This window comes from Rhea pennata, chromosome 24, assembly GCF_028389875.1.
Source record: "Rhea pennata isolate bPtePen1 chromosome 24, bPtePen1.pri, whole genome shotgun sequence".
NCBI lineage: Eukaryota > Metazoa > Chordata > Aves > Rheiformes > Rheidae > Rhea > Rhea pennata.
In genome coordinates, this window is record NC_084686.1 from 6,220,271 (window position 1) to 6,233,463 (window position 13,193).

A 13,193-nucleotide genomic window follows, 5' to 3' on the forward strand; every position below is an offset into this window, starting at 1 on the left:
CAGCCAGCATTTCACTTGCTCAACATAACTCAAGCCTCCATCCTCACTCACTTGTATTTCCCTAGTACATAGCATTCAGAGCGCTACATTTACAGCAACATCCAAAACCAGAGTGGAATAAAGAAAACAACAAGCAGAACACACCCCTGCAGCAACAACGCTCTTGCCCTCACACAGTGCCAGGGCACCGACCACCCAGGGCTGTGCTTGGGGTGAACCAACACTACCCCCCCCCCCAACCCTCACTACAGACCAGGACCTACCTGCACACTGCTCCTACCACCACTACTGCTGCTGTTGCTGCCACTATCCAACCTGGCTTATTCCCCCCCCCCGCCCTTTTAGGTCCTCAGGTCCAGGTGCAGTGCAGCTCATTAACATCCCTCCCACAAGTAATCATGCTCAGGTGGAAACTCTTTTAGGCCTGCAGACCCAGGTGCAATGAGGTTCATCATCTCCCCACGTACAAACACACTCAGGCGATAGCTTTTGTTTTGCCTATATATAAAAGCACTTGCTGTGAAATGTTTTGTGTGTGCGCAGAGAAGGCATCAGGTTGTAGGGCTGCAAACTTTTCTTTGTGCTTTTTATTTTTATGAAAAAGCACTTAGTGCAGGGGTACAAATATTTTTTAGATGTGTGCAGAAATACTCAGAGCATGCAAGGTCTTTCTGTTTACATGCCAACGCACTGTAAAGGTGTAAAGCCTATTGAGCACGCATGCAGAAACAATCGGTGTGAGGCTGCAAAACCCTTTTCACGTAAATGTGCACAAAAGAACTCAGTGAAGGGCCGCAAACTTTTTTTCCATGTGGTCATGCAGACACAGCATAGGGGTGCAAACTCTTTTTGGCAAGTGTGCAGGCATACCAAAGGCAAGGGTGCATCTACGCGCATCTACAGGAGCACTTAGTGCAAGGTACAAACTTCTTTTGGCAGCGGTGCAAATACATTCAGCATATGTATGCAAAGGTTTTGTTTGTTTTGTATGCATGCAAAGAAAACCAATGTGACTCAGTAACTCAGGTACAAGTTGTGGTGGGTTAGATTTTTCTCTTTTTTTTTTTGGGGGGGGGGGGGAAGCAAGCGCCAGCACGTTCGGGCGGCCCCCGCCGGCAGGTGCACGTCGTTTGCCGTTCATCGCCGGCGCTGGCAGCAGGCGGCGGTAGCGGAGCGCAGACAAATTAGCGGCAGCTCTGGGCCGCTCTCCTCCGCGGGGGCGGAGCAGGAAGCAGCGCAGGAAGCGGCAGCGGCGCCGGGACGGCGGCGGCAGCGGCCGGGCGGGGGCTGGGGGGTGTCGTGCGGCCGGTGCCCGCTGCGACGCGCCGTAGTGTTGGCGGTGGCGGGGTCCGCGTGGGCGCTCGGGGCGTGGCGTGGCGCGACCGGTCCCTGCCGGGACGCGCCGTGGTGCGCGGCATAGCGGGGTGCGCGGTGGGTGCTCGCCAGGACACGCTGTGGTGGGCAGCGGCGGCACGGTGTAGCGGGGTGCGCGGTGGGGCACTCGGGCGTGGTGCGCGGTGGCAGCGCGGTGTAGTGGGGCTCTCGGGCGTGGGGCGCGGTGTAGTGGGGTGCGCGGTGGCGCGCTCGGGGGCGGTGCGCGGTGGCTGCGCGGTGTAGTGGGGTGCGCGGTGGCAGCGCGGTATAGTGGGGTGCGCGGTGGTGCGCTCGGGGGCGGTGCGCGGCCGGCGCCCGCTCGGGGGCGCCGTGGTGCGCGGCGGGCGTTCGCTCGGGGGCGCCGTGGTGGGCGCTCGGGGGTGGGGCGCGGCCGGCGCGCGCTAGGGGGCGCCGTGGTGCGCGGCGGCGCGGCCCGTGTGGCGGCGGCGCGGTTCTGCCCGCCGATGCCCGGGGCGGCGAGCGGGCGGCGGGGCGGCCCGCGGGGGCTGCTGGCGCTGGGGGCCGTGCTGGGCTGGCTGGCGGCGCTGCACCTGCTGCTCGACCTCTGGGTGCTGGGGCTGCTGTGCGGGGCGCTGGCGGCACTGGGCGGCTGGCTGGGGCCCCGCGCGCTGGCCGGCGGCGGGCGCCGGCTGCGCCTGGAGCGCTTCGTGGCCCTGCAGCCCCCGCCCCGCTGCGCCGAGGCCGAGCGGCAGCTGGAGCGGGAGATCGCTGCCACCATCCGCAAGGTCGTCCGCGACTTCGTCTCCTCCTGGTACCGCGCCGTCAGCGGCGGCCGGGCCTTCGAGGCCGAGGTGGAGAAGGCCATGGCGGGCCTGGCGGCCGAGCTCAAGCGGCGGATGGAGCGGGTGGACCGCCGGGCCCTGGCCCGCCGCCTGCTCCTGCTCTGTGGCCACCACCTGCAGAGCTACCTGGGGGCCCGGCAGGTGCTGCGGGGCGCCACCGAGGGCGGCCCCCAGCTGTGGCGGGAGTACGAGCGGCTGGCGGGCCCGCACCCGGCCCTCCGCAGCCCTGCGGCCGAGGTGGGCTACGCCCGGGCGGCCACCGAGCGGCTGCTGCGGGCCCTGGTGCCCCGGCCCCACCTGGAGACACGGACGGGCCGCTTCGTGGTGGTGGAGCTGGTCACCTGCAACGTCCTCCTGCCCGCCCTCCGGAAGATGTCTGACCCCGACTGGATCAACCTGCTGCTGGTGGCGGCTTTCTCCAAGGCGGGCGGCAAAGCCGGGAAGCAACGCCGGGCCGGGGAGCCGCCTGCCCCGCAGCGCGATTCCTCATCTTTTGGGCAGGGTGTCCCCGACGGGCCGCCTCCCTCCCCGTGGGTCCCTGAGCTCCCCCGGGGCCGGGCGGGGGACGCCTGCGAGCACGGCACTCCACAGAAGAAGAAGGAGGAAGAGGAGGGCAAGGACCTGGCAAGCGCGGACGGGAGGAAGGGCGGTGGCATGGCCGCACGGCCCCCTGTGCTGGGCTCCCTCTTCCCTTGCGAGGACTCGGCGCCGCCATCCCCCGCCGCCGAGCTGGATGTGGACGCGGAGCCACCAGCGCCCGCGTCGGCGGAGGAGGTCCTCGCCGACCTGCCGCAGGACGCCCTCACGGTGCTGGAGGCGCCAGGCAGCTCGGAGGATGGGAACCCGGACGAGGGCACGGCCCCCAGCCTGCCTCCCTCCTCCGCTACCACGCGGGGCCTCTGCCCTAACATTCGTGTTGACCTAGCGGCGGGGAAGGAGGACGAGGGCTCGGCCTTCCTCGCTGCCCGCCCCGCTGTCCCCAGGAAGATCTTCTCGCAGAGGCCCTCCTGCCTGGGGAAGGAGCTGGGGGCCTCGGAGATGCCAGCACAGAGCCCCCTGGACCCCCTGCTCCCCTCTTCCCCCACAGCTTCTGTCAACACCTTCAGCTTTGAGCCCCTCAGCAGCCCCGAGGGGCCGGTGGTCATCCAGAACCTGCGGATAACTGGTACCATCACTGCCAGAGAGCACAGTGGGACCGGCTTCCACCCCTACACCCTCTACACCATCAAGGTAAATCCTCCCCGCCTTGTCGGGCAGTTGTGGGCTAGGGAGCATGGGTTGGTGCTTAGAAATGAGGATTTCTCTGTGCTGTGTGTATGGCTTGGCTTTTTTTTTTTTTTTTGGTGGCTGGCAGTGGGGAAACCTTGTTTGAGATGGTTTCCACCATGGGATTTCAGGTACAGGATAGTGGTTCCCTCTTGACTGAGGGCTGTGTGGGGTTGGCTGCATCCCTTCCTCTGTGAAGGACTCCTGTGCTGTGCAGTCCCCCGTCCTTAGGAAAGGATCAATCTGAGAGATGCCCTGAGTTTGCTGGATGGGACTGCTGTGGGGTCTGGGGATTGTGGGGCTGATGTGAACCACAGCGTGTCAGGATCGTTTTGGAGTATGTAAGGACTAATAACTCATCTCTTTCTCCTCAGTATGAGACGGCACTGGAGGGTGAGGGTGCTGGCAGCCTTCAGCAAATGGCCTACCACACCGTGAACCGCCGTTACCGGGAGTTCCTGAACCTCCAGACCAGACTGGAGGAGAAAGCAGAGCTCCGCAAGTTCCTGAAAAGTTAGTGTTTGAATAGCTTTTCTGCAAAAGAACTCCTTTCTCTCCTTAATGCAGCCTGTGCCTGTTTCTGTTGCTTGCTTTAATAGGTATCCTCATACAGAAGTATGAGTCCTCTGGATGTAGAGGGACCTGGATACAGTGAGCTAAAAGAAAGCTTTGCCCTTCATGGGAAGGAGGAACGGGATTAAGGATTTCCTGTTCTTGAAGTATCCTGCCCTGCCTCTGCAGGCCTGGATGCTGGGCTGTTTGTGCTGGTGTTCGTGTCGCTGCTGTTTTGGACTGAGATGGCTAGAGGAAGAATTTCTCATGAGCAGCAAAATTTTAGTGCTTCAAAACTTATCCTGGCTCCCATTCAGATTGCAAAGTTTGCTTTTGCAGTTTTGTAGCTTTACCAGTGAACAAAAAACCAGAACACTTTTATTCGCAATTGTTTAGTTTGCGTACGAGTAGAATAAGAAGTGTGGAACATAAGTGTTTTCTTAAAAAAGGAAACCGATGATTCTTCTAATACTCCTGTGTAAGTCATTGGATTTTGTATCTAAATCCGAAGATTTTTTTTTTGATAGATCTGCTTTTTGGGATGGAAGATAGTTTTAGTGAAAACTTTGGGGCTATTTGTCTGAATGCTGTGGAGTCTGTGCTGGTGTGTTTTTTTTCAAGTTTGATTATGGGTATATTTCATTTGAAGATATCAAAGGCCCAAAGAAACTGTTCCCGGATCTCCCATTTGGAAATATGGACAGCGATAAGGTGGAAGCCAGAAAAAGTCTCCTAGAGTCTTTTTTGAAGGTGAGATACCTGTTGATTTACCTGTGTGGCAGCCGCCACCTCCTCTGGCGGCTGACTTGAGTCTTCGAGCTCCTTTCCTTAGGTGGAGTGGTCAGATCAATGCTGATCAGTTAGAACTGAGGACTTAGAGCTGGGCTCTTGTGCTGACTGCTGTTGTTTTTATTAAACTCTAATCTTTCAAAAATTTTTAACAGCTGCTGGACTGATTTTTTTAGTTTTTTATTTTATTTTTTTTTTTTTTACTATTACTGGAGAAAATGCAAATACAAAATACCTGCTTCCCCCCCACACTGTCTTTATTTGTTCCATGTGGGTATATAACAGCCCTGTTTTGTGTAAGAGAGGAGGGGCAGTGTGAAGACATGCTACAGCAGATGCCATTTCATGGCCTGTGGGCCTGCATGAGAGCTCCTGGGTAGACAGAACTTTTGGAGATTGTAGCATATTGTTGAGGATCAGAAATCTGTGGCAGGCAACAGAGATAGCATAGAAGTAGTTTTTATATATATATATGTGTGTGTGCGTATATATATATGCAGCAAGGTCATGAGCTGATAGCTATAGCTTTCTGAGAGGTGGCAAGCAGTCACATGGGACAGCTCTGTACCCACAGTGGAACACATCAAGTCTTTCATTTGTGCTTTATATAAGCAAACTGAGAAGTTGCCTCAGAAAAGACCTAAAGCTATGTCTTTCCTTGCAGCAATTGTGTGCCGTCCCTGAGATCGCAAACAGCGAGGAGGTGCAGGAGTTCCTCGCCCTGAACACTGATGCCAGGATCGCATTTGTCAAGAAGCCTTTTGTTGTCTCCAGGATAGACAAGGTAGGCAAGCGGGGAATTAGTTATAGGTACCTAAATACTGTATTGCTGGGCTAGAAAGGCAAAAAGCTAGTGAGAGTCAGAACCTGTCCCACAGAGCTTGAGGTTTTTGCTGGAAAATAGGAATGCAAAGTGGGAGAGTGCAGGTCTGGTAACTATTAATTTGTACTCAGACTTCCCCAATAATTGACACTGCTGTTTTTTTTTGCAGATAGTTGTCAATGCTATTGTGGATACCCTGAAGACTGCGTTCCCCAGGTCCGAGCCCCAGAGCCCCACGGAGGATCTCAGCGAGTCAGAAGTGGATGGAAAGTCTCAGACAGATGGGAAGAAGGCTAACAAGTAAGGGCTGTTCCACAGCTTGCCTCATGCTTTATGCAGAATGTGCACTCTATAAATAAACTGACTCTAACATGGAAGTATTGACCTGGTGCTTTAGATGTGGTGAGTAACACATTGCTGTCATACTTCAGCTGTATTGCTTTCTCTTTCAAAAGCTGAGGAAGGGTACTCCTATTTAGATACGAGATTTTCCAGGAGCGCTCTGTTTTTTTTTTACAGCAAGCAGTACTGAAGGTTGTTTTGCTTGTGCGTTTCTTTCTGAGGCAGCTGTGAGGTGGTGGCATTTGCCAGCAAACATGCTGTTGCTCCTGGAGAATTGCTTTCTAGCCTTAAAACATGTGTACGACCTGTATGTGTGGTGAGTCACTGCAAAACGTAGCTGTAAGTTGGATGGCATTGGGCTGCTGTGGAGAACAATTATTCTGTGCATAGCACTTCAGGGCAGATTTCAAAATGCTCAGAAAAGAACATGTAGTGCTCCAGTTAATTTTACTTGTGTCGTCTACCTGAGGGTTTACTTCTGCTTTTCTCATGTGCTTTGCATAGTAGCCTGTCACTTTTGCCAGCAGACATTTGAATACTTATTTAGGAATAGTGGTTAAGGTCATTGCACATAAGTTGCTCTGCAGATGTTTGATGTTTCATCAAATCATAAAGTCAGTAAGGTTGAAAGGGACCTCTGGAGATCGTCTAGTCCAACCCCCTGGCTCAAGCAGGGTCACCTAGAGCATGTTAGGCAGGGTTGCATCCAGACGGGCTTTGAATATCTCCAGAGAAGGAGGCTCCACAGCCTCTCTGGTCAACCTGTTCCAGTGCTCTGGCACTCTCACAGGGAAGAAATTCCTCCCCGTATTCAGGCGGAACTTCCTGTGGTTCAGTTTTTGCCCGTTTCCTCTTGTCCTGTCGCATGGGACAACTGAAAAGAGTTTGTTCCCATGCCCTTGACACTCTCCCTTCAGGTACTTACAGACATTGGTAAGATCCCCCTCAGTTTGGTGTTGCTCACAGTGACAAGCCCTATTGGGCTCATCAATGATTGTTCCTTTACAGAAAAAGGAAAAGTTTCTGCATAAGTGTGGCTTTTACCAGAAAAGCAATGTTTTGCTAAAGAAGCTGCTTTGGACAAAGCGGGGGGGGGGGGGGGGGGGAAGGAAAGACAAACCAAAAAAGTACAGATTTTTAAGAGACTTGGCTGAAAAGGACATTCCTTAGTGATAAACAGACGTTTTTACAACTTGTCTATTTGTCCCAAAATTTAAAACGCCCTTTCTCTGTGTGTGTACATGTACTGAGAACTGGATTTCACAATTTTGCTGTGTGCTTCATCTTGGAGCCTTTTGTGAACGTTTTCCTGTTTATGCTCACATGGTCACACCTTGCTGAACAGATATGCCTAGATCTGCATATAGGCCTATACCTAACATATCTGTAGAAGAAGGCGCGCATGTATGGTGGATAATGGAAGGCCTTGAAAGGCAGTGTTCGAGAACGTAGTTGAGGCAAGCGAGCTTAAGTTTTCGTTGCAGTGTTTTGTAGCCAGCTCTGTCATCCTGCGGGCAGATGCTTTTTTAAAAAGACCAACCCTAAACCACTCTTCAGAGAATCATAGAATGGGTTGAGTTTGGAAGGGACCTCTGGAGATGACTGAGTCCAACCCCCCTGCTCAAGCAGGGTCACTAGAGCATGTTAGGCTAGGTTGCATCCAAATGGGTTTTGAGTATCTCCAGGGAAGGAGACTCTACAACCTCTCTGAGCAACCTGTTTCAGTGCTCTGTCACTCTCAGCGACACTCTGTCACTCTCAGCCAATCTTAGCTGAGACTGGGGAGCTCATCACTTGGAGCTTATAGAGAAAACTGTGCTGTCTCTCTCCTCTTCAGGTCCAGGCTGAGGTTCCCATCCAGTAAAATCACTCCTGTGCTGAATGCGGGTGAAGCACATGACAGGATCCTGTACTCTCTGAGAGAGGGCAGCACGGTAAGTTCAGATCCTTCTGGAATTCTGACCATTGTCCTATTCCCGTGCTGGCTTGGAGTAATGCAGGTGCACAAGGATTGTGGCCCTAGTGTTTGTTGTGGTGCCAGCTCTTTGAAGGCAGACTGTGAGCAGTCCTAGCTGTGCTGTTGGGTAGAGTGAGATGCAAACCAGGGAGGGTGGTGGTAGCAGGATCGCCGTCTGGATAGTGGGGACCTCACAGGTCTGTTCAGCTGTGACTGTTTAGCCCTTGACACTAAAACACTGCTGTTGCTTCTGCAGGTCTCTGGCACCCTGTCATTGGCTGGTATGGAGTCCTTCATTCAGAAGCAGGAGAAGCTGCTGGAGGCAGTGCCCAGCGTTGCCTGTGAAGGCGAGGGAGGCAAAGAAGCCAAGGAGTTCTGCATGCACCAGGAAACAGATATGCCAGGCCCATCACAGCAGGAGATGCATCTGGACACGGGTGCTGGTGAGCTCTGCAGCTGCTCGCTGCCAAGATCTGCGTGCTCCACTTGCACGGTCTTCAGCGTGGGGACCTGGTCTCCTGCCTGTTGCATCTTTGTTAACAAGAAAGCGAATGGAATATCTCATATCCTGTCGAGAGACTGCTCTGGACTGTATTGCTATTGGAAGCACTTGGGTCTTGAGCACGCAGCTCAGCTGAGTTGCTGTAGGTCTACACTTCAGTGTACCCGGTATAGTTCTTGCAAAAATACATTTCTTAAGGACAAGTTCCCTAAAACGCTAATGTAAAATTAAGCCTGTGGAAACTCAAGAATGGCCAAATTGCATTTTCTAGGCAATCTCAAGTCAACCTTAATGCGTGTATACGCTGTAAAAGTATCTTTCTGAGTTAAAAAGCTCGTATGAAACTGCTGGGAATAGCGAATCTGTAGTCCCAGTTGAAGGACTGGTGTTCCCTTACTGATTGTAGGTCCCCTCTCTGAAGCACAGAGGTGCTACAGCCTCTCAGAGCAGTTCAACATTATTTTGAACATGAGCAAAAACATGTTGTTTAAATTTTGTTCTTAGGAACAGCTGAACTGTATCAGCTGGAGCTTTCCAAAAATTTAATTCTAATGGTTCGGTTTGGCAAACGGACTGAAAGCATGGGCTTGTGACAGGATGAGTCTGGTATTTTGAAATTTAGCCCATGCTACCAGCTTTGCGTATAACTTTCAAAGATGTTTTCATGGTTGTTTTAGGCTGCTGGGAAACGGGGCTAGGATCTGTGGTCAGTGCTCTGTACAAAGTACAAGAGATGCAGGCTGAGTTAGCTGGGCTCGCATGGAAATTTGATGTAAATGATGTCAAATGCCTGCAGGTCTATGAGCCTCAGATCTGAGACAGGGCGGACTGCTCTGGCGGGATAAGGGGAGTGAATGTCTGGGAAACAGCTTGCTAAAGGCAACCGGTATCCTGTATCTGCTTACTGGGTGACCTCTTGGGGAGGCTGGCCAGCCGCTCTCTGAGGAAGGGGACTTGGATGCATGCTACAAGGCACTGTCTTCCACTGCTGTGTTGTACGTTGATCGGCCAGTTTTGCATACCTCGTATGCTTTGGGGCCAAGCAGCGCGTAAGCCGCTCCCTAGCAAGAACATGCCTGAGGATCAGAGAGTTGTTTTGCTGTCCCAGGTCTGCATCACCAGGGGTATGCGGGCATGTATGTGAGTTTGTCTTAGCCGACGCGTCTGCTTTATTGAGATGTGGTTTATCTGTCTGTTGAGACCTGGGTCTGCCACACGATGGCAGCCTGCAGACACCAACCAGAGCCTAGCTCCTGGAAAACTTGATTTTGAAGAAGGGAAAGGTGCTTGCCTTTCCACCTGTTCTGGGTGTACTGCCATCCTCCTGCATGAACTGGGGTTAGAAAGTCCCTAGTTTTAAAGTGTTGTCACTCGCTCCTGTTAACCCAAGTTTAGGGAAGTGGAGGCTTCCAAACTTTTCATCAAAGAGCTGAAAGCTGATGTGCGTCTCAGCAGACCAGAGGCAGTAAGCTAAGTCAGGCAGCTGTTGAGCTGAGCACTGTTTAAGTCTTCTCCTGGCACCTGTTGTGCCCAGAGCTGGGGTGCAGCTGCGCAGCATCCAAGGAAAGCTGTGCTTGGAGCAGCCATGGTCTGGGCTAGTGTGCCTTTTGGTAGGGCTGCTTAGATTAAAGTAGAAATGGGAGTGAGCTGTCTGGGGGAGCGGGATGCCCTGCTGTCCGCAGTGGCTGTGCTGTAGCAGGGCATTTGCATGCAGCATGGGGCATTAGGTCAGGGAGAAGAGCACCACTCAGGCCACTGGGGGAAAAAAAAAAAGCGAGTTTGTGGTGATGCTTTCCACCAGATCTGCCCAGGCACTGAGCTGGTGTCCTCATCTGACCCTCTTCCTCCTCCTGGCAGACTCTGAGACAGCTTTGGCTGACCTGGCCATGGACTTGCTGCGTTTGCTTCTGATGGATCACTGGAGCTGGCTATGCACAGAGAACATGCAGAAGGTCTTTGACCTGCTTTTTGGGACCCTCATTGAAAGGTAAGGCCTCAGCAACCAACCTCAGGGCTCTGGCATTTCCTTCAGTACCAGGGGCAACCATAGTGCCATGCCCCTATACCTTGTCTTGGGAGATGACCTCTAGTACTGGCTGAGTGGGACACTGTTGAAATTTGCTGTTTGATAGCTTCAAGATGACCTTTCAAGATGACCTGTACCCCTTTTTTATGGGAATAGCTTTAAGGAAAGTAAGGCTAGATGTGGTCAGCACACCACTTGAAACGGAGTTACGGTATGAAATGGAGCTCTTGACTGAAAGCACATAAATCCCGTTGGTCAAATCAAACAAGATTTTTTTTGAGTATGTCACATATCTAGTGTGAACATCTTGGAGACTTGCAGTGGAGACTGCTTTCCTTGTGAGCAGCAATGTAAATTGAGTGGGCAGCTTCCCACCCTTTAATAACAAGGGAAAGGTAGGAATCAGCTGTGGGAATGGGAGGCTGCTTATCTCAGTAAAAGAACAAATGTGAGCAGCTCCTTGGCTCTCCAAGGGAGTCACAAATGGTTTTCTGTTGGTTTTGCAGAGTGGTAGGGACAGGGCAGATGCCACATTCTGCCGAACAGGGCTCCTCTGTGCTCTTGATTGCTCCCTGCATAGGGACTTAGCTTATTCCTTCTACAAAAGGGGAGTAAGCAGGCACAGGAACAGCAACTTGTCAAGTAACCAGCTGGAGTGCTATCTCCCAGGGCCTTTGCTCACAAACGTATCCCTTTTCTGGTCTGCAGTGCGCTGGTAGTGCCTGTACATTGGGCGGTGACTCTTAGGTATGTTAGGGTAGGACTTCCTTTTGAGGTGATGTGTATTTGCCAAGCTTTTCTGAGGCCTATGCCCCTATGTGGTAAGGCAGCAGTCGAAGACACGGAAGCAGAGAGCATTCCTGTCTTCTCATATAGGTCAGTGACTATCACTAACTGAGGATATGGTCCTGTAGAGTAAATGGAAAACTCTTCTGGACGGGCTGAGGCTAGGGGGAGCCTCAGAGCAGTGTATGTCCTGCTCCTGCCCCTTCCTTCTGTAGCAGACATTCCCCAAGCCTGGGGTCCAAGTGTGCAGGGCAGCCTTGTAACTGAGGTGGTAATTTCATCTGCCCTCAGCAGCTTTGAGCTCGGGGGCTGTTGGCAGTTACTCTAAAGTCTGTTTCTTTGGGTGGGAGGAGGTGGATGTTGCTCCCATTTCTCCAAAATGGGCTCTTATATCTCGGGGAATGAACTGGAGCCTAATCCCTATGTGTAAGCATAGAGGTATGAGGCCTTGAGCATGCACGTCATCATCTGCTAATAAGCTGAGTCCTGGTCACCCAGGGAGGCTGCAGCACCAACACGTGGCTTTGGTATTTTCCACTAGAGAAGCTGTCATATACACAGCGCTTGTTTGGCTGCGTAAGGTGGAGGATCTCTGGAAGCTGGAGCAGCATGAGGATGAATCTGTCTCTAGCTGCTCTGCATCAAAGGGTCCGGATCAACCTGAACGTGTTGCAAGCAAACCTTTTGGCTGGAGTTTGCTTTGGGAGGTCCCGGGACTTTGCGGTGTTGTGGTCATGATTGCTCACAGGGTACAAATGGCTCCTTTCAGTTAGCCCTGTCTCCCTAGGGCTGTATGTGTCCATGTTAAAAATCCATGTTTTGGCAGTGACTTGGTCGTGTTCTGGGACAGATGCGCAGTTAGAAGCAGGGAAAGGAGTGGCACAATGTCAGGTAACCCACTGCCAGGAAGGCAGTGTTGCTCATGAACTACTGCACTGAACACTTACTTTCCTTCCCCGATTCTGCTGCTGTAATCTCCACCCCAACCCAGGAGGCCATGTTTGGGACTGTTTTATCTCCTCTCTGGGAACAGTGTTAGGGTGGAGATGGAGGTGATTGAGGGTGACAGGCTGTATTAGTGGTCCAGGAAACCTGTACAGAGGGCTGGGGGTCAGCAGATGTTTGTTTTTTCTGCTTATGTAAAGAAAAGTGTGATCTGGTACGAGAGTAAAGCTCACTTAAGGTGCCCAAGATGGACTTTCAGAACCAGGATGTAGATATCTCTGTTTGTAGTTGAGGTGAATTAAGAATGGGGGGCTCTGTGCCTGCTTGCAGTGGTGCTCTGTCCCTTCCTGTGGTACCTGAGCCATGCAGAAGGGTGACTGAGACTTCTTGCATCTGTAGCTGACCCAGGTGGGTGTTTTACTGTCCAAGTAAAAGGCCTGAGCAGATACAGAGGTCACTGGCTCAGACCTGCTGCCAGCTGCCTGTCCAGGGATACAGCCGTGATTTGGTGGCATTTCTTTTCCATTTAAGTATTTGCAATTTGATCGCTGCTAGGCCAGACGTGGCACAGCCCTGGCATTCTGGCTGGTACTGCGTCTGGGAGCTTGGTGCAGGTGGAGAAAATACCAGAAGCTGTTTTGGGAACATGAGCTATTTGGGGCACTGTTGCTCCTGCCTGTGAGAAGAGGCTGACAAGCACAGGAGCAGTAGTGGACTCGCATCCTGTTTCCAACTGTGACCAGTTGCAAAGTGCAGGCAGGAGTCATTCCTTCTCTATTCCTGCTAGTGTCTAGGTCATGTGGTGGCTGGTGGGAAAGGAGGTGTTCTAGCAGTGTTTTGGGTGTCAGGAAGGGGGTTGCTGCTGGAAACTCCTCTTCCAGCTTCTTTGGTGAGGCATGCTGCTGTCACTATAGCCTTTTTGCTGCTGCTTCTCTGGGCATTTCTGTTGCTGCAGCGAGCACAGAAAATTGCTTCTTTGCAGAAGACATATGGCGAACAGCGTATGGACGCATCTGCCCTCGTTCGTG

General features: G+C 52.7%; 1 protein-coding gene across 1 annotated transcript in view; it reads left to right on the forward strand.

Annotated features, from left to right (window-relative positions):
• Positions 1-1,886: 1,886 nt before the first annotated feature.
• SNX19 (sorting nexin 19) overlaps positions 1,887-13,193 on the forward strand; it is a gene marked incomplete at its 5' end in the record, with an annotated part of 30,392 nt that continues 19,085 nt past the window's right edge. Inside the window, 8 exons of the mRNA XM_062594419.1 lie at positions 1,887-3,407; positions 3,818-3,956; positions 4,645-4,745; positions 5,449-5,568; positions 5,777-5,907; positions 7,787-7,883; positions 8,163-8,349; positions 10,266-10,395. Coding sequence (XP_062450403.1) covers positions 1,887-3,407; positions 3,818-3,956; positions 4,645-4,745; positions 5,449-5,568; positions 5,777-5,907; positions 7,787-7,883; positions 8,163-8,349; positions 10,266-10,395 — 2,426 coding nt within the window. The remainder of the gene's footprint in view (positions 3,408-3,817; positions 3,957-4,644; positions 4,746-5,448; positions 5,569-5,776; positions 5,908-7,786; positions 7,884-8,162; positions 8,350-10,265; positions 10,396-13,193) is intronic.